Source organism: Melopsittacus undulatus, chromosome 8 (assembly GCF_012275295.1).
Source record: "Melopsittacus undulatus isolate bMelUnd1 chromosome 8, bMelUnd1.mat.Z, whole genome shotgun sequence".
Taxonomy (NCBI): Eukaryota; Metazoa; Chordata; class Aves; order Psittaciformes; family Psittaculidae; genus Melopsittacus; species Melopsittacus undulatus.
The window spans coordinates 45,572,408-45,594,120 of record NC_047534.1 but is presented as its reverse complement, the minus strand read 5'-3'; the positions used below and the strand labels follow the sequence as shown (position 1 = coordinate 45,594,120).

Sequence of the window (21,713 nt, the reverse complement as noted above, 5' to 3'; positions counted from 1 at the left end):
GTGCACGTGAATTGTTGCAGACTTTGCTCCTTAAATTATATCTCTTCTTGATTTTAAATAACAGTGAGTAAGAAGTTTACAATTTTCCTTCACCAGAAACAACAATGGATATTTGTTTTCAATCCCCTCATTCTTTTAACATGCCTTGCAGCAATGTACTTACCAAGAATAGCTACAACAATGTCACTCTTAAGGATTTCAATGGAGCCTCTTGACACAAAGTAAAGAGCAGTGAGGACATCTCCACAGTGCACTAAAGTGTCTCCAGGAGGTGCATGTGTTGTTTTAAATTTCATAGCCAAAGCTCGAAGACAGCCTTTACTGGCCCCCCGGAAAGCTTTACAATTCTGAAGCAAATTTTGGTTGAGGTGCAGACAAATGTCAGCTTGTAAGCATTCTGGAAAGCCCTTCAGGACCTGGAAAGATAAGCATAAGGATTTCATGTGAGTAATATGAAAGTTGCTTTATATAATTTTTGTTTTCTTCCTGGACAGAAAGAAGTGACATACAAATAGAGGTGGCCCTAGGAGCTGTCAGAGGCTTACAATTCAATAAATGCATAGTGTAATCTATATTGCAAAGTTTATACAGTGTGAATACTAATGTACATACTAGTGGATGTAGTGGTTACAAAATTCATTATGAAGATTTCTCCCATTACAAGAAATGGTACTAAGGTATATGAAAGAGTATAGTGCAGTTAAATAACTAATAAGACAACTAATGGAAGAGTCTTTACTGAATTTCACCTATTTGGACTGGTATGTCTATTTCCTTTATATCAATTACGAAAGTACTACACTTAATAAGGAAGTTTATTTTTTGATGAAGTAACCATGACATTTTTTAAATGAGAGCTATCTGAACAAGATCAAATACTTTTCAGAAAAACAGCATTTTAATGGGATTTTTTTTCTGATAAATATATTCTGCTTGCAAGTTTAGGATTTAGTTTTTTATCAGAAAATGCAACACGTACCACTGAAACAATGGTGTTATGCAGATTTACACAGGCAGATGATTAGCTCAGCAAACCACGGGGATAGTTGCTATGGTCCTTGTTCATCCCTTACTCAGAACAATGGGAGTTTGCCTGCAGTAGAACCATGGGATTCCTCCTGGGTACCATGGTAACGTGTTAATTTTGTTTAGAAGAAAGAACTGAGCTACTTACAACATGGTCATTATGCGTGAGCTAAATTGTCTAGGATCATATTACCTCTGATTCTTTTAGAATCAATAAACATTTCTGCTACTGACTTCTATGGGAGCTCTGCTCACCTTGTGACTGCCCACTGTGTTAAGGAATGGGCCTGACATTATTATGTATCACCCTTTCTTGCAGTTAAATCCTGTTATCTGCTGTCAATTATATTAATGGATCATATGCTTTCCCTGGGACCTGCTACATCTGTTGCATATTTTGAAGGACAAAACATGAACTGTTGCTACCAGTCTTACAAATGTGTGAACAGGATGTGCCTTTTTGTTATCAGAATAGCCTATAAATTCATTCCTGTTTATCCTCTGTCCTGTTTTTCTATAAACACATAAATATTACTGCACAGAAAAACAAAACAAAACAAAAATCCATTCACTTTTTTGCTATATTAATTCTTACTTCAGCACAATAAAGGTCTGTGCACTCACTCTGATTGCATAAAGATATTCACAACTCATATCCCCTGCTAACCGAGAAGATGAACACATTTTTGGTATGAGACTTCTGTCCACACAAGCCAAGCTATGGTTTACAAATGAAATATCAATACCTTTAACTGAGTTGAAATGTTTCTATGATTGCTAATGGAAATCAGTGCTGTGAAATAACAAACAGAATGTTTTAACACACATATATACAAAATCTTTATGAGCTATAGGGCATTACCAAATGAAATTTACACATCTTCAGAAAAAGCCAGCATTCAACAACAATAAGCAAAAGAAAATATGGTAAATGAAAAGCATCTGTGGTGCTGCTCTGTTTACAATATCTATCATAGAATCATAGAATCATAGAATAGTTAGGGTTGGAAAGGACCTTAAGATCATCTATTTCCAACCCCCCTGCCATGGGCAGGGACACCTCACTCAAGGCATCATCCAACCTGGCCTTGAACACTGCCAGAGATGGAGCATTCACAACCTCCACACCACTAGAAATAGTTTATTATGCAATTATTTTATTTTAATGTCATTATATTGAAATAAAAGTATTGTGGGTTGTAACAACTTATTTACTGAGCGATACTGAAAAACTTGATGACCAAATACATTTGGTCAATGATACAGGTGGAAAAAAATTGCAGGTATTTATTTTCAATTTTTCTATAGTCATGTGAGTAAAAAAGACCTATTTTGAATTACCTCTTTTGTGATACATCTATCTGAATATGATTTAGAAGAGCTCAATTTTTATAGAATGCAAAATAGGAAATACATTTTCAATTCAGAGGGGCATACAGGAAAAGGTATTTGAACTGTTAGAAAGGTAGGAGCACAGCCTTAGTATAAATTGTATTAATTTTTCACATCAACTTCAGTTTATCTCATTTAGGAAGGGATTGTATTTTACCATTAAGCAAAAACCATGCAGACCATGTGTGTTGGTTTATATTTCTGAAGATACTTTGGGTAGTTTGATAATTAATTTATACTTAACATGAAACTGTTCTAAAATCACTGCATATTAGTTAATAGTTATTTATATGCCAATAACACTAGCTGCTGTTCAAGTATCTCTGATTAAAATGTCCCTGCCCCGTGGAGCTTACACTCTAAAACATGTTGTACATCAGAGAGGAATAACATTTACTCTTAAATACCACAATTATCAAATGGCTATAATGAAGATAGGTGCCCAAATAACATTCATTTCCAATGGAGTTTTGGAGATTACTCCACTAATGCAAGTTTGGAAATGCAAGCAAGAATCTGATTTGAAAATAAATTTGTTAAAGCATTCCTGTAGACAACATTACTAAAAGAAGCTTACCATATCGTGCACATTGTTTGTAGTTAGGTGTTTAATCCAAGTCCAGCTGCTGACATTATACAGTATTTGATTTTTTCAAACTATGTTGTGCAGTACAGACAATCTCTTGCCAACCCAAGACTCCAAAGTACATTCCCAGTATTCAGATTTTAATTTCTTTGAGAAAAAAATTTTTACTTATCAGTTTTTAGCATGTGTTAATAAACAAGTATCTGATTCCCATGGATATCTTTGATTGTCTGTGTAGAGAAGGAGCAATTGTATTGAAAATAAAGTTCTTACAATGTGGCAGTCACCATCAATATATTCTGTAAACACATACTGACAATGCTAAATATTAGAAAACCATCCAATGTTCAAAATCATATAATGTTCAAAGTAATAAAATTCTAAATATTGCATTTCATTTATTTTCAGTTGTTGTGAGATGAGTATTTAAAGACATTTAAGTCCCACTCTAATGTGATAAGAAAAAAATTAAAATACACTTTTCTAAATAACTGAAAGTCATCATAATCTTGAAATTACACAAATACCATGCTAGGTAATGCAAAAATAAAAAAAAATCACAATAAAATTTTGAAAATTATAGAGCTAGACTTGCTCTTCTAATAACATTATTGTCAATAAGAAATACAAAATTAATAAATCATTTGAATACAGGTCAGGTTTCAATTGCTTTGTTCTTTCCTAACATGCTTCTGTTGTTACATTCAGAATCTCCTTAATAGCGATTCCACTGGTCCCTGGTGAGAAAAATCTTGGATTATCATGGTTAGATTCATCTTTGGAATCAGAACTCATGCATAATTCAAGAGACAGAAGTTTACTAAAATAGACAGGTTACAAAATATAAAATCAGCTTCACCCTCATCCTCCCATCCCCCCCCCACAAAAAACCCCAAACCGAAAGAAAAACAGAAGTAAAGGAAACCCAGTTATGATTCTGTGACCATAAACTCCAGTTGTTTCTCACTGGTAGTTATCAAGTCCAAGTTCAGTTGTCTCTTCCTGTCTGGAATAAAATTTATCCCCTGTCAACAGTTTATCTACTTTGCATGAAAGAGGAGGAAAGTGCCATTCAGAGAGCAGAAAAACATTTTACGTGGAATAAGTGATAGAAGTTTAGTTAGGACATAATTCACATTGCCTTGAAGAATGTGGTCTTTCATAAGTGGAGAGGGAGTCCAGCTTCATTAACTTCTCCTTTTCAAGGTGACAAGGTTTCACTCACATATATCAGACACCTTTGTGACAAGTCAGTTGGAGACATCTATGTATCCTAACCTCAGAAAAGTATCAAATATTTGGGGCAATGATCACTTTGTTTTGTTTGGGTAAATTACAAGATTCATGACAATTTTTAGATTCTTCTATCCTATGTTCTGGAACAGGTATTGACATCTGTCCACAGCAGATATTTAGAAAGTATCTGATCCAAAGCAAATCAGGGTATTAGCAAGAATGAAAATACCTTGTTCTATACCAACAAAATCACAGAATCGTTGAGGTTGGAAGGGACCTCTGGAAGTCATCTTATGCTTATAACTCCTGCTCAAGCAGGGCTACCTAAAGCTGATATACCAGGATGATGTCCAGATGGCCTTTAAAAATCTCCAAGGGCAGAGACTCCACACCCTCTCTGGGCAACCTGTGCCAATGCTGTTGTCCCCACAGTAAAAAAATGTTTCCTGATGTTTGTATGGAACCTCCTGTTTAAGCTTGTGCCCATTGTCTCTGGTCCTGTCACCAGGTACCACTGAACAAAAACCTGGCTCCATCTTCTTTACACCCTCCCTTCAGGTATTTGTTTGTGTGGATGAGATCCTCTGCCAGCCTTCATTTCTTCAAGCTGAACAGTCCTGCCTCTCAGTCTTTTGTAGTAGGAGAGATGCTCCAGTCCCTGCAGTCTGTCAGTCAAGGATATCTTTTAATTCTGCACATAATATTGTCATACGTTTTCTCTATTGAAATATAGTGGGCCAAACATTAAAAGCCAAGACGCTGAAAAGATCACAAGAGGGCTCTTGTGTATTGTGGGTCTGTTTGGGGTGTGTTGAAACTCATTTTGACTAAGATTTGACTAAGATTTTCTTGTCCTAAATCAGTAAGACTTACTGATATATAGTTGACAAGTATCCAGCATATAGAGGGAAAGACAAACTCTCAAATTAATCTGACAATTTAAGATGGCATAAACTCAAAAAGAAGTTCTAGTCCTTCCCTACCTTATCTGCTTGTTCCTGCCTTGTTTTGATTTCTCCTCATGAAATGGTTTGAAAAATTTTTCTATGCAAAAACTAACCCTGCAAAAATATAGCGAGCAGCTGAAGATACAAAGAGGCAGGAATAAATATACCTTCTCTCATAGACACATACTTGAACTCTATTTGGATCTCATCTGCATAGTACAGATCTCAGGATATGTTGAAATTCGCATCACTAAATGCTGAACAAAGCTCTCAAACAATCTGAGCATAATTTTTAAACTAATTACTGAGAGCAAACATCACGGATCATTCACTTTAGTGGGATTTATGTTAAAAATTAACATTTTGTTTGTTCTAGTTCTGTAAGGGCGAGTGAAATTAACTAATAATAATTCATGTATTTGGTCAAATAACTCCTGTCTTTAGCTTTCATCTTTCTACCACCTGATTTTTGCAATAATCTGAGATGAGCTGCACAAATTGCACCGTATAGATTTTGAATTAGGATCTCTGTCCCCCAGTAGCTTCTCCCTCTGATGGAAAGAATAATGTAAGATTTAGCTCTGTTACAAAAAAATTGTTTCTCAGATTTTAATAACATCTTCACCTGGACCAAAAGTTTCTGTAATTCAACATAGTTCCATTTGTAGAAAGAATTTAGAATTTACTATTTTTATGGTAGTTAGTTACAGAAATTAACTACTGCTATAAGCAGGCCAGAACATTTCCAAGGGCTTTCATCATTTTGAAAAGAATGAACAAAGTCACAAGTGGTAATAATTCTGCTCCAGCAGCTCTTGGGCTTCACACAAAATAAGATTTATTTCTGATGATTCCTCTTCTTCATACACAAAAATGTTGCAGATTTTTGTTAATTTTTTTATTTTTCAGAATATGAAGGAGGTCTTTACAACAGCTGAGAGAGAAGCAGTGTGTGATGATAAGCTAATTCGCCTTTAATGACATTTGAAGCCTGACAACCTTATCAAGAATTAGGATCTCTTGCTTTCAGCCATTGCCATGACACTGATTTTTGTGACATTTTTATGTTGAAATTACTGGAGCTGCAGTGGAACATTCTTCATCTATAACCTCATTACAGTTTCTGAGTAATACAATTTCTTTTACATCTGAAAGGTGATCTCTGAAATATGATACATTGCTAGGTGAGGAGGACAGAAAATTATTTCAGTTTCTTTGACTGTTGAGTCCCTCATCAACAGAAAAGTTCAATGTCTGTAGAAGCTGACCAGATCTGTGCCTCTCCAAAAACATAATGATAGTTGGAAAATTGTTAATTTGCTCTTGGTTTTGAGATGTTAGACCACAAAATACATTTCAGTGAGTAACTGGTAATGGTAATCACATTGCAGACAGATTGACATTGTTGAAATTTGTTTTTTTTTCTGAGGTCTTCTTTTCTGTAAATTGATTAAATGTAGGCATTCATGTTTTATAAGTGGTTTTGTAATAAAAAATGAAAGAACGACTTTACCGCTAACCATATCTGAGGTACTTTCTGATAGTCTTGTATGTCTTAGAATTTCCACTATGACATATAAGCAAATTAAAGTACCACTTTCCACCATTATTTCATGTTCCCTCTGTTTAACCAATTGCTACTGCTTTTGTTCCAAACACTTCTAATTTGGATTAACCTTCTGATAGTATAAGGAACTTCATCCTGCTGTTTCTTTTTGAAATTTTAAATGTAGTTTCCTAATTCTCTGGTTCAAAGCTGTTACTGGTGATAGTTCTCTTGGTGGAACTGTTTTCATCGTAAGAACTGGTCACAGTGTGAGGAAAAGCAAGAATAACAAATGTAGTGGTGTCATCAGTGACCAGTGGCCAGTTTCTCACAAAAGAAGCCTTACCAAAGCAAAGGTGAACCTGCCCTTTGACACAGTAGCATTGCTGGCTTTGAAGCTTCAAGACAGGTGTGTGCTCTGCTGTACTTGCATGATCACTGTGACCAAGTGTATGGTCACATACACTTGGATGGTCACATACATTTTGCTTGAATGCTTGCAGGAGAGGGTTCCATAAATTTATACATAAAAATTCTGAATTGTTCTCTCCTTGCATGGCACTAGGTAAAACCCAAAATAAAAAGGCATCTGTCCTACATCCAAAATTTTAATTACATGTACATTTGGCTAAACACTTTCCAAAGCTTGTCCCACTTATTTACTTCTTTGAACTCTTTTTAAAGGTAAAATAAACCAATAAAGCTATTCAGATGCATAGAAGATCCATGGAAAAAAGGGGTGAGGACTGTAGAAATACATGCATAACTTAAAAATTAACCTCAAACATTGAAAGATGTAATCTTTTTAGGGTAAGCATCACAGGCATGCTATTATCAGTGCTGGACTGACAACATGGGAATGAATGGGGGAAAGAAGGCAGAGAGAGTTTAGGAAAAACAGAACAGGATAGTTTAAAAATAAGAGTAATGTCTTTGAATATTCGGGACTGGTGACATCCTTCACAAAACAATATACACTGTAAATTTTTTTTTTAATTTAACTTTGCCAGTGTGTAACACAGGGATATTATTTAAATAATGTTTATTCTATAGACTCAAGATTTTTATCCAGATTAAAATAAATCCCAAATCCTGTTTATCCAGTCCACGCATAATAATATGGAACTGTTTTTATCAAAATGCTTTCTGCAATGAAACATGATCAAAGAGATGTAGAAATGAAGCAGAGTGGAACAAATGAAAAAATAAACAATGTTCTAGGCATATTTCACCTGCAGATCTTTAAAGCTAATTTGAAGTTCAGCCATTTCAAACAAGCATAAAGTATTATCTTCTGTTTTTCAATAGAAAGTATAGGACTTTGTTTAGGAAATCAAGTTTAGTCTTAGTGCAGTATAATTCCTGAGCTTATAAGGGTTTTTTTGGGGCAGGGGTTTGGTGTTTTTTTTTTGTTGTTGTTGTTTGGATTTTTTGCTTGTTTGTTTGTTTTGGGGGGGTTTGTTTATTTGGGGGGGTGGTGTGGTTTTTTGATTTTTGTTTAGCTTTTGTTTGGTTGGTTTTGTTTATTTTTTTCCACTTATCCTGAATTCTTAGATTGCTAATGATAATTAAAAGCATCTTTTGAAATGTATTCGCTAATATATATATATGTGTGTGTTATACATTGCATGTACATATATATATAAAATGTAAATTATTTGTGCATTTCATATTTCAAAGGAGAAAGAGGAGTGAGTTTCTGATATTTATTTGGTTTTTAGTCATGAAATGAAAAAGAAAGACACTGGATCAAATTCTGCCTTCAGATATTTGAGAAAACTCCCAGTAAATATTAATAGGAGTCAAACACATTTGTCTGAGGACAGTATTAGCCCCTTCGTGTGTAAATGCAAATATTTCATGCAAAATTAACACCACATGCAAGTCCATTTCATATGCACATGGCTTATAGCCAAGAAAACTTCATTGCTGCTTGTGCTAACATGCATATATGCTTTGAGGTAAAAGCATTCACGCAAAGGAAAATGCAGAATGATCAGCATGGCAACTTTGTCAGAGTGGCATTCTTACAGAGCAACTATCTAATGCAAACCAATATGCACATGACCTTTTTTGGGCAGAGAAGCATGATTTGAGTTGTGGGGTAAAACAGTGATTAATAAATGTGGTTAGATTAGCATTTCTTAATGCCTAATTTTTAGTGACCATTTTGCCCCACATCTGATTCTACTTGGATTATTTCCCTTTGCTATCTACCCCTTCATCATGCAAAAAGTTACAGTTGAAATTAGAAAGCACTGAACAAGCTCTAAACCCAACAGATAACATGGATATTCTCCACACTTTATACTGGAATTAAATTTGATATAAATACCTCCTGCTCTTACCAGTGGGTGGTGTTATTCCATGTATTTAGGTATGAAGCAGACAGGAAAGAGATAAATCTTTCATAAGTACAACATATATCACATAATTCTTATATTATCCTTGCACTAAATGTAGTATATTCAACTCACTTTCAAAGAAGATTGACTGCCATAAAATTTGAGGGATAGAATTGTGAAAAGAATAAGAAATAAAATATAACAAAGCAAGATACTAGATTTTTTTTCACATTTTATTTAAAACAAAGCCTCTGTACTTCCTCACAATCAAATTTCAGAATGTGGGCTGTTTAATCCATTTAGTTAGTATTTCACATTTATTACAAGTCCAAGACTACTTCCAGTACACCAATTCCTTCATTACACAAAATTTAACCTGACAGCATCAAGTTTTAGTTACTAGTTCATACGAAAAAGGTGTTCTTAGTACATCCATTAGTGGTGATGAATTAGTTATGGTGTAAATGACTTTGTAATATCTTCAGAAATAATTCCATAAGCTACTTTAGGCTTAGGCGGCACACACCTGCAGCTTAAGGGCCTGATCCTGCAAAGTGCTGAGTACCCCACAATCCCATTGCCATCACAGGGAATTAGGGCCATTCAGTGCCACACAGGATGAAGCTACTGATGCTGCTTTCCACTGCACCAATCCCCAGCAGAGGTGGGTGCAAGTATCCTTGTCTTGCACTGGGCATAATATCCCTCGGGAGGGGACACTCACAGAAGTGAGATGTGAAGCCCAATATATTTAACTTCCTGTCTTAGTTTTAAGATCTGCTTTACTTAATGGTAACCATTAACAGTCAGGCTGTCAGTGATTCAGCTTTATAAAAGCTTTTAATCAAGACCACTGTTTCTGCTCACTGCATGAAAGTATACCACTCTGACAGTCATTCACAAACATATGTATAGATACCACATGGAAGCTGTCTGAATTTCTGTCAAAATTTTTGAGGTTGATTTCTAGCTAAATTGTCACAAAAATGTATAGATTTTCTTGTTCTTGCCAGCTTTATGGAGAGCTTTGCAAAGTCTCTATAACTGAGAATAGCTCTGGAAAACATCCCTCTAGAGACACACATTCACAGATCCTTAAGATGCACAATGCTCTCAGCGTCTTCAAACCGATGTCAACTTTTCAGAAAAAATGTTGCTGTTGTCAGAAAATCATCCAGAAATAGAGATGCTTATTTTTGCTCATTAGCAGGTTGTTATTCTTTTTTAGCTGGCCACATAATATATTTTTATATAAGAAGTGTTTACAGGTTTTTTTATCAAGAACAGAAAATATGAGGGTTGTTCCTTGCCACTTCCTAGAAATGAGATTCTGTGAATTGCTAAATGGTTAGCGGTACTGTGTTGACTTTAACTACAGAATTATGCAGTTATGAATGCAAGCAAACTTCTGTCCAGACTATCATATGGTTAAACTCTTTCACTTGCAAAAGAGCAGCTAATCCACATGCTTGCTCCTCTCTTCTGCCCCTCCCCAATATACCTGTTCTAAGTTACACAATAGTATTTTGAAAAAGATCTGCACAGGGTATATAGAAGAGTAACTCTGTAGACACCAACAAAGATACTCTTGTTTGATACTGGAAGTGGAAAATCAGGCCAAAGAGCAAGCAAAATTCTGGAACAGCTATGACTGGAAACTAAACTTATAATGTTTTTTTCTTGTCTTAAGCTTATACTAGTCAGATGCATTTCTCAAGCTGGCCTACACACAGTGAGAGTTCAGATTTCTGATACAGTTTGTAATAATCTAGACAGTTAAATGTTTGGATGTCAAACTTGTAACGGCTTGATTTTCAATAATTGCTAATATCCACCTTTTTACGCTTGCACTTTTACAGCTCATAAATAATGAAGATTTGCAAAATCTTTCTAAATTCTGATGCATTTATCTATTCCTCATTATCTGTGCCTGAAAAACAGAACAACATACCATGTTCATGTCAATGCCGTTGGTGTATGTCCATGCATGCTGGAAGTATTCCTCAAGTCGCTGCCGTAGAGGGTTGGGGATTTGATGAAAGCGTATAAACTCCTTTACTCGCAGCATCTGCATGTGATAGCGTGCAGTTCCCGAGTAGAGTCTCTGGATTATTGCAGATACATTTCCAAAAATGCTAGCATACATTAGTGCTGGATTAAACAGAAACAAAAGTTACTTAAGTCTTATTGTTGGGTTTTGCAGAGGATGCAAGGTTTTTTTAATTTACTTTGTATATAAAACAGCTTAGATGAGATTATTAACATTTTCAGAGATGTGGAATTGATTTACCTGAGGTTTTCTATTGATTTGATTGTATTAGCACTAACTCAGCAGATGAAGTTTGAATATTAAATCATAATCAGGTTGATAATATTTCTCTTTGGAGATTTATAGTCCTAAATTTAATGTTGTAAATTAGGTTAATCTAATTTTTTGGACTTCAGTAGAACTAAGAACTAGGAACTAAGATTAAGTACAAGTTAAGAACAAAAAGCAGGGTTAAGAAGCTAAACATACATATATAGGATAAGAGTTTAAATTGACAAAATATAACTTGATTACCCAAAAACTGTTGGGCTATACTTTGCTAAATCAAGTCAGATCTCTGCTTCCTACCCTCTATAGGATTTGCTTACAGACAGATACACAACACAAAACTTCTGACAGTTTGGGTAACAGATTTTGAGTAGTCAAGCAACTTGACTACTTCCTGACACGGCATGAGTCACAACATATTTTGCATATAATGTGGCTTTCCCTGGGAATTTGCCCTTCTGGCTGCATTTTTATAAACTTATTAGATTGTTAAGTCGTTTTCTCAAACATTGAGAAAAAAAAGATAAAAATTAATAAAATAAAACTACTTACAGCCAATCAACATGACACAGATGGAAAAGATTTTCTCTGAGTTGGTGTTTGGAGACACGTTTCCAAATCCTACACTTGTCAGACTGCTGAAGGTAAAATAAAGTGCTGTAACATACTTGTCCTTGATGGATGGTCCAGAGCTTGCATCACTCTTATTGTAATGTTTTCCTAATTGTTCTCCTAAAGAATCCAACCAGCCAATCTTGTGAGCCAGGTAAGGTCTTTCTACATTTCCAATGGCATACCAAATGCAAGCAAGCCAGTGTGCAATTAATGCAAATATGCACATAAGGAGCATCAGAACTGCAGCACCATATTCTGAATATCTGTCCAATTTCCTTGCTACCCTCACCAAACGCAGTAGTCTAGCTGTCTTCAGAAGACCTATTAAAGTTGTTGTCTGTAAAAATAAAATAGAAATTGTTTTTATCTGTTAGCAAATTATCTGTAGCAAATTCATAGTCAGCATGAATAAACGATTTTGGGGAATCAACAAAACCAGTAGATTAACCCATTTAAATGTAATCTTCATTTAATTTTCTTTAAACTATCAATTACAGTATAAAAACAGTGAGGAAAATAAGAAACACACATTTTAAAATAATATATATTAAAGCTGTCATTATCTGCTCAATACTCTTTCATTTTCAATATTACACTTCATCTGGACTCTTTGATCCACTCTAATGGACTTGAATGATTCATGATGTTTTGGCATGATGAAGTCAGTAAGTTATTGGAACCACTCATAATCATGTGACTGGCCTTGTAGGTAAAAAGAATTTATGATGCTTCAGCAAAGCTGTGTGAAGTAAATGTTCCATCCCTGGCAGTGTTCAAGGCTAGGTTGGACAGAGCCTTGGGTGACATGGTCTGGTGTGAGGCATCCCTCCCCGTGGAACCAGGTGATCTTAAGGTCCTTTCCAACCTAAACCATTCTATGATTCTTTGATTCTATGATTCTATATCTATATTTGATCCTAACTTACAGACTCCTTGCAATACTCTGGCACAAATGTCATAAAAGAGAATCAATATGGCAGAAATGTCCCAAAAAGTAACTTATTCTGCAAATATTCTTGTTTGTAATGGTCCAAACATTCTGTACAGGTAAAAAGAGATGAACCACCGTGAACTGAAAATCATGGAAAAGTTACTGTTTCCAGACCTCAGATTAATTTGCTTTTAGCATCTTTCATCCTGGAGCTTGCAGCTTTCTGAGCATCCAGCTTTCTGTTATGCCTTTAAGATCATCTTCAATAGTTCCATGTCCTTCTTATATTGGGGACTTCAGAGCTGAACATAGTACTCTAGGTGGGGTCTCATGAGAGCAGAGTAGAGGAAGAGAATCACCTCCCTTGACCTGCTGATCACACTTCTTTTGATTGCATCCCAGGATATGGTTGGCTTTCTGGGTGGCAAGCACACATGTTGAGCTACTTGTCAGCCAGCACCCCAGAGTGCTTCTCAGGGCTGCTCTCAATTCATTCTGTCAAATGCCTTGTACAAATTCAGGTAGATAATGTCAGTTACTCTTCCTTTATCTACCAGTGCTGTAATCCTATCATAGAAGGCCACCGAACTTGTCAGTCATGATTTGCCTTTACTAAAGCCATGTTGGCTGTCACCAGTCAACTCATTTTCTATATGACTTAGCATAGCTTCCAGGAGGATGTGCTCCATGATCTTGCCAGGCACCATGGTGAGACTAACCATCCTGTAGTTTCCTGAGTCTTCCTTTTTTCCCTTTCTAAAAGTAGGTGTTATATTTCTGTCTTTTCCAGTTAGAGGGAATTTCACTGGACTTCCACGACTTCTCAAATGTGATGGAGAGTGGTTTAGTCACTTCATCCAGCAATTCCCTCAGAACCTGAAGATGCATCTCATGGGGTTCCATGGACTTGTGCACCTTCAGGTTCCTTAGATGTTCTCAAACCTGATCATCTCCTACAGTGGGCAGTTCTTCATTCTCTCAGTCACTATCCTTGCCTTCTGTGGCTTGTGCAGTGTGGCTGGAGCTCTTGCCAGGGAAGACTGAGCCTTCTCCATGTCCCAGGTAACCAGGTCACTCATTTCTTTCCAGAGGGGTCTGAATTTTCAGTAAGTCTTCTTTTTATCTCTGATGTATGGATAGAAGCTTTTTTTCATTGCCTTTGATGTCCTTGGGCATATTTAGTTCTATCAGGGCTTTAGCTTTCTTAATTTGATCCCTAGCTGCTTGGGCATTTTCTCTGTATACTGCCCAGGCCACCTGTCCTTGCTTCCTACACCCTCTGTAGGCTTCCTTTTTGAGTTTGAGTTTGTCTAGTTGCTCTTTGTTCATTCAATACCTTTTGATTTTTTTCTACCTATAGTACAGGAGGGAGTCCTGGATTAAGAAGTGTATTGGGGTTTTTTTTAGGCCCCTTTAGTTTGACTATCAGGTCTCAACTGATCCATGCCAGTCTGCTGTTTTCCTTTCCTGATTTCTTACACCTGGGGATTGAAAGCTCTTATGCTCTATGAGAATAAACCTTAAAGCTCTACCAGCTCTGTTCTGCTGCCTTGTCCCTGGTCTCTGAGGGTAGTTTCCCAGGGGGTCCTAATTACTCCTTCAAGAGTTGGAAATTTGCTTTCCTAAAATTCAAGGCCTTGACTTTATTCTTTGCCTGACCCATATCAGTCCATACTGCAAGCTGATGGATAGAATCACATCTTTAGTTGTTTTAGAATAATTATTCAGATGTACTAATTAGAAGCTTGAGAAAGGTTACAGTTCATAAATTATTTTCTCTTCCATGGAAACAAATTACTTTCTGAAAATGCGAGTTCATGGATACTACATTTTCTAAGTATATATATATATGTAAATATACATACTTACATATATTTTACAAAATCTTTATATATTACAAGGAGGTATTCTTAATCACCTATTATCTGATTAGACTTCTTTTTTAATAGTGAGATTAGTTTATACCCTCAATATCTCAAGCCCTGATGATGAAACGACCACAGCAGAGGCCTATTCTGATGGACAGCAATTGATTGATTGCATCATGATTTGAAAGAGGAGGGCATCGGTCTATCTGATTGCAGAGTGTAATTCAGAAGTTATTATTGTATCAGACTGGGAGAGGGAGCTGGTATCACCTAATTAATTATCTGCATAAATATTATTCTGCCTGAGCAAAAAGCAATTTATGAGTCATGACATACTCACTGATGGCCAAATCCTTAGGTTTAATTTAGGTTTGTTTTTTTTTTTAATTTCTTTGATATCCATTTTTGCTAATGTATAAATCTATAGTGTCATCTTGGTTTTGTCTCTTTTTTAAACCAAATATCCCCCTGATCTGTATGTGTAGCTCAACTGTCTCTTCCAATATGCATTAATGTGTATTTCCTTACACAGTATTTCATCTCCAGTTTCTTGGTATTGTAAGGTCCTCAGTTTCTCAATAATTTCCTATTGCCTATATTTTATGTTAAAACCATCTACATTTTTAACAGCTTGTAAATGAACATATTAAATATGAGCACTATAGCCTCAACCATAGTTAACTCTTTTCTCTCTCTTGGAAAAATCTCTAATACCTGCCAGAACTTGGCCTTTTGGTCTATGCTCCATTACCTAAACAGCCTCTTTTGAGCACTGTCATTGTTGAAGATCTTTATGATGTATGGATCATGATATTGAAAATGTTAGTACAAATAGCAATTAAACTAAAATATTACAACTAACCCAAACTTCTTATTTACAGCAGGGTACTGGTACTTCAACTGCTATTGATAAAGGACTTCCAAATGGTCTACAAACAACTACCTGCACAAGCTGTGCTGGTGTTCTTCTTTGCTTCATCTTGAAAAAAAAATTAAGGGAAGAAAAAGTTGATACTAAACGCTTTTCTGATATTAGCCAGCCACCAAAATAATTTCCAGAGACTCTACCCTAATGCTGCATCATCCAGTGAATTGCTAAACTGAGTATAGGAAACTATGTTAATCCTTTCCTGAGATGTTTTCTGAGCTTGATTTTCAAATATATTTTAATTTCAAAGGGGATAGTGTACTGATTCTAGCAGTGGAGATTCAGTCAGGACTATAAGGTTCAATCTCCAATTCTAGAAATGAGTTTTTTTTTTTTTTTAATTTGCTTTAGCAGATGCACTGTGTAATGGAGAAAAGATATCAGAAGTAAGAGGAGCACTTTGATTTATATGTCTTCATTTTAGCCAAATCCCATCTAATTTCTTTATTTATTCCTGTGAATAGCAGACACATTCATTTTTAAATTTTGTTACTGTGCTGGATATATACATCATGATTTTTTTTTTTATTTTCTAAGGCATCACTCTTCCTGTTGATGGGCTTTTTAGCTCTGTAAAATAGCTCTGATCGCTATTATTTGTAAAAACAGAGAAAGGCATATGCTTTTCAGCAAATTTCAGCACAGCGTTCTCTCTGGCCTCAATTTAATAAATCTATAAATATGAAGTTTTTCTTGCTGAAGCTATTGCCATCACTTATTTGTATGTTTTATTGCAGTAGGTTCTAGATGAAAGGTAAGAAGCTCTGGTTATCTATATATCCATCTGATTTTTCCCTTCAATGTACCTGTCTTTGAAATTAAAAGCTGATCAATACATTAAAAAGCACATTATTTTAAATAATATTTAAAAAATATCTAGTAAACTTCAGCAACATTCCACTTGTACATGAATCTCATCTGTGTGCTTAAAGGATCTGAGCCACTGCAACTATTATTTGTTTAAAACCTAAACTAGGCTCCTCAGCTGAGCAGAATGATTAAAAATAAACTAAAAAGATCAGAAAGTAAAAAGTCTATCCCAAGTATCAGGGATGCCACTTAACGTTTACAATGCATGCACAAAAAAAGAGAATGGTTTACTACCAGCCATGATAATTTTGTGTTGAGTCTACTTAAAGTAAGAAAAAATATTTAAAATTATATTAATTCCTTATTTTAGAAACTTGATAGTTAAATGTCTTACTCTGTTATTTTCCTTTGGCTGATAAAGTATGGCTGAAATAGAAGCATTCAGATAGGGCTGCATGTGGTATTTGGATTATTATCTCCTGCCCTTTCCAGACTCAGTTTGGTATTAAGGTGTTTTAAATCTGGGTGAGCACACATGCAGCTCTCTTTGGAGCTTATATTGTATAATAAAAAGACTATGCAGTACAATTGTTCATAGGGGATCTTATTTGAAGAATCTCCAGACAACACAGAAGACCTATTTCATAAAAAAGATAATCTTATGGCTGAAAAAATTCTATTAAATGAAAAAAGCTCCATTGTAATAGTTTCAAGTTTGCTTCTTCTTGCTAAATTATCAAAAAGGGATCATAAGGGAAATATTATAGTTAATAATGTACAAAACAAAACTGTAGTAAGTAGCAGCTTAGAAAAAGTGACTGACATATTTAACACCCTGAATGAGAGGGAGAAGTCGTGATGACATGGTGAACTGGTCATAATCTGTATAGTTTTATTGCTGCTTTGGTAAGCAAACTAGTTTTTCCAGATAGTGATACCTCATTTGTTAGGTTTAGTGGGAATAAAGAATTTAGTTACTTGCACCTTCAATACTGAAAAAATAATTTCATGGTCCAATAATTGCTGTTACAAGTTTCACGTTTCTGTATTTGTGTACTCACCTGCCAGAATGTACTTGTTTACTACTAATCTGTAACATTATCTTATGTTAAAGTTATCCCTTTAACAGCATTTTAACACCTGGCACTTTACTCTTAACATCTGTAACAAGGGGAGGTGCGAAATAATGATGTTCAGGGTCAAATCAAAAGAGCATCCCTTTAATGAACTTTGGAATTGGCCCCTGCTGTAATTCTTGATGTTCCACACTTCCAATCACTGAATGCAATTTTTGGCAGTGATGAGTGCTCAGAGATCAGAAAGGGATGCAGACCACACCTGAGTAGGAATGCTGTGGTCCAAGTTAGAAGCAGTGTAATTGTCAAAATGTTTGTCTTTCATGTGTCTGTAGTATCAAAACCAAAGACAAAAAATCTGCAGAAAGACTGAGACCTACTACGATAATGAATGCAAAGGTGATAAAATTCCCCTTGAATATCTAAGCTTTTTAGTAACCTTCTGAATAGAAAAGTTCTCTTTTGGGAGACTATTAATGTTTCCTCTGTCCTTGTTACTGTCTCTCTTCTTATTGCATTTCCTTAACAAAACTTATATCTACCGTGTTTTATTACCTACATGTTTCTCCAGATTCCTCATTTACATTGTGAGCTCATTAAGAATGTTACTATTGATTTCTATGACTGCCAAATTAGACCACATTATTATAATAATTCTTCAGAAGTACAGGAGACAGGAAAACATTCTCATTATATAAAATATAAGAAAACAGTTTTAAGAAAAGCATGACTGATGTTCAAGCTAATTCTGAAATTCTTAAGGCTAAATATGCTCACAAGACTCTCAAGGTGCATGTAGGTATGTGACATTTGTTTTATACTGACCTACAAAGGCATACTTAATGAAGTTTAAATGTAATCTATGAGGGTAGCTAGAGTATGCTCAGAATTCAGATCAGGCTTTTGGGGTGGACATAAAAATATTTGCTGTCACAGCACATGACTTCAATAAAAATGAATTCATTTTAAAATGAAAACATTTTTATATTCTTTGTATCGTGACATGGATACTTACAATAAAGTCAGTAAATTTTCGTGCTAAATCCTCAACTGCTGATTAATTTGTAGTTTTTCACCTTTCTCATTTAATGAGATGCACATAAGGTCAACAGAACTGTCTGTTTCCCTTATGTCAATATGTGCAAAACATTATTTTTAAGAAATGGGTTTGTGTCCTTTGAAAAGTGAATGGTTCATATTTTGCTTGGTTTGCTGATTTTTTTTTTTAGCTGCTGTATTGTATGCATCACAAACCCCCCCAGTTCTCTACTTGTCAGTTCACTTTTCATCAAAAAATATAACTTTAGTCCTTCTTAAATTAAATAAAATTCTTTGGTAGGAGGCAGAACTGGGTCAGGCACCCAGAATATAGTGTATGCTTTATATATCTTTGAGCAAGTTTTGGATGCATATTTTGAGTACTTTTTTAACTTGTCATACAGAAAGGGTGAGGACATCTGTCATGTTGGGCAAGGTTAACCCCATATAATCTCTATTCTTTCCTTTGGTAGTCCAAATTCTTGATAAAATAGACAACAGACAAATCTTTTTGTTAACCAGTATAGTTTACAATACAACTCCTCTGTTTCACACTGAGTAAGCATCTGACCTAAAGATTTTGAACAGAGAAAATTTATTTTAATGCTTTAATGCCAGCAAAACACTTATATGCATTATGCACAGTTTTTAAAAAGCAAGCAGCAAATACAAGAACCAGTTCTTAGATAAAGGCATTTGAACAAATCCTTCATAAATTATATATTTATTTCATTATTTGCAAAGGCAGTGTCAAATACAGTGTAACTGAAAAATACCAGCTGAATCATTCAACTTGTTCTCCTGCCATTGAAAGCTAATATTCTACATTATTCTATTAAGGAAGGTTTAATTTTAGTTTAACTTTAAAAGATGGGGTGGAACTACTAAACAGCTATTGACTGGCAAGCAAAAGGGATATTCAGATATACAGATTACAATAGTAAAGTAAAAATTCAAGATTTAAGATTTAAGATTTTGCATTCATTTAAGCTTACCTCTTCAGAGCCAGAGCCAAAAATCAGCAGGTCAAAAGGTATTGCAGCAACCATGTCAATTAGGAACCAGCCTTTGAAGTAGTGAATTGCTATTTTTGCTGGGTCACTTACCACTTCTTCATTCTGGTTCACATATGTTGTTCTGAAGTTTATCAGAATGTCAATGATAAACATAATATCCACAATTAAGTCTACAACATTGAGTGGGCTGCAAGAATATCCACACTCTCTCCTCTTCCTTTCCTCACTATCATTCAGAAGGAAGGCAGCAGAGTAAGGGGTGAATATGGCGGTGTATATTACCAGCAACAGAATGAGCCAGTCCCAGACAGCTTTGAAAGGACTATAGTGCAATATAGTAAACTTATTGATGCGAGGTGTCTGAAGTTTATATTCTGGTAGAACATCAGCCCCTAAGGATAGAACCTAGAACGAGAAACATACTATGTCAATAATCAGTCAGTGTTTCTATTTCTACTTTCTGTAAACTTAGCAAATACAGAACAAACTTTAAACATACTGTATTGTTGGTTTGTGGATTAAACTTCAATTACTTTGTGCTTTGGCAAACTAAACCTCTGTGAAATTCATGATCTCTGCCAGGTTCAATAAATTCATTGACAATTTTACACAGTAGGTTGATTCTTGTTCCCTACCAATAAGTGGCATGTCTGGTCCATAAAATCTGCATAATTAAGCATGTCATCAAATTCATTTATCCACCACATTTCAATCTTTCCAGCCTGTTCATGGCCAGAGAATGACTTTTCTTGCAGCGATGAAGTGGTTTTTCCCCAAAGAGAATATATTATCATAGGCTTAAATTCATTACAAGTCTACTCTCATTAGAGGATGATCAGGCAACCAGAAACGAAAAAAGTGAAAGAAAGCTCTGTGAGTGTCCTTGCCAGCCATCTCCACTTTGAGTTTTAAATTTTTACACACAGATAAATTTCACTGAGGTTATAGTTCTAATACAGCTAAAGTGTGACAAAGAAAGCTTGCACAGAATTACTGCCTTTTGCTTCACTTCTGCTTTTGTCAGTGCCTAAAGCTTGTTATCATTCCTTTAAAAGTACAGATTTGTTATCTGTTGGCATTATCTAAGTTGGATTTCAATTTTCTTTAGAAGGGATTATGTTTGTAAGCACTGCTTGATTTGCTGGCTCTAGAAACCAGCATGTTTGCTTTGTTGCAAAGAACAAGTATAGTGTAGGCACCAGATAAAACAAATTTCTTTTGGCTGCTCTTCCAGTCTAACTGAACTCTGATATGAAGGAACAAAACCTTTAAAGATAAGAAGGCAAATTAAGTTTTTGTCCTTATTCAATGCTTGGTGTAGTTATAGAGACTGTCAAGACTGATGTTAATTACTGCCTTCTGTGCTGCAAGTGTTCTCCAGATCCTATGGGACTTAGATTACCACTTCATTTTATACAGACCAATGAACATCACATGGTGACTACCTTCAGTTACTAGCTATTCGGGCAAGTGATATATTCAAGAAATCTTATACCCATTTTCCACTGTTACTACTGTTTATTCCTTATCCCCCTGCTAATTAAAAACAAAGTAATTACAAAGAATTATTATACTGAAATGAAATTATGACTGGAAGGACAAATACGTTGTCAGCCACATTGCCCGCTTTTATTTGCTTTTTGTTTAGCAGTAAATAACTTGGGATTTGAGATTTCAGCTTATTCAAGATTGAGGAATTTCATACTCCTCAAACATAATCTTATAAGATTATAAGGGTCAGCACACTCCTTTCTGTTTACCTTTCCAAAAGCAAGTGTTGTATAAACCTTAGATCCTATCCTTAGTAATCTTAATGGCACTTCTTATTCAGTGAAGTTCTGCTCTTAAAATGTTATGAGAACACCAGGGTTAATAACCACTCTTCTCTTTTGAACTGCAAAGAAAAGAACTATTAAGCCATGCAAAAGATTATATGGTATCTTCAAGCAGCCATTAAGCACCATGCTGAGGTGATGACAGAGGCTGTTCATCTATTTTTTATATTGTAACTATGAGTTGCACTTAACTAATGGTGC

The 21,713-nt window shown here is 35.2% G+C and overlaps 1 protein-coding gene across 1 annotated transcript in view; it reads right to left on the bottom strand.

Moving 5' to 3' along the window:
- Nucleotides 1-21,713, bottom strand: part of KCNH7 (potassium voltage-gated channel subfamily H member 7) — a 235,055-nt gene that overhangs the window by 30,542 nt on the left and 182,800 nt on the right. The window contains exons 7-10 of the mRNA XM_005152651.4: nt 19,657-20,082; nt 11,948-12,347; nt 11,030-11,229; nt 164-416 (exon numbers count right to left, since the gene is read on the bottom strand). Coding sequence (XP_005152708.2) covers nt 164-416; nt 11,030-11,229; nt 11,948-12,347; nt 19,657-20,082 — 1,279 coding nt within the window. The remainder of the gene's footprint in view (nt 1-163; nt 417-11,029; nt 11,230-11,947; nt 12,348-19,656; nt 20,083-21,713) is intronic.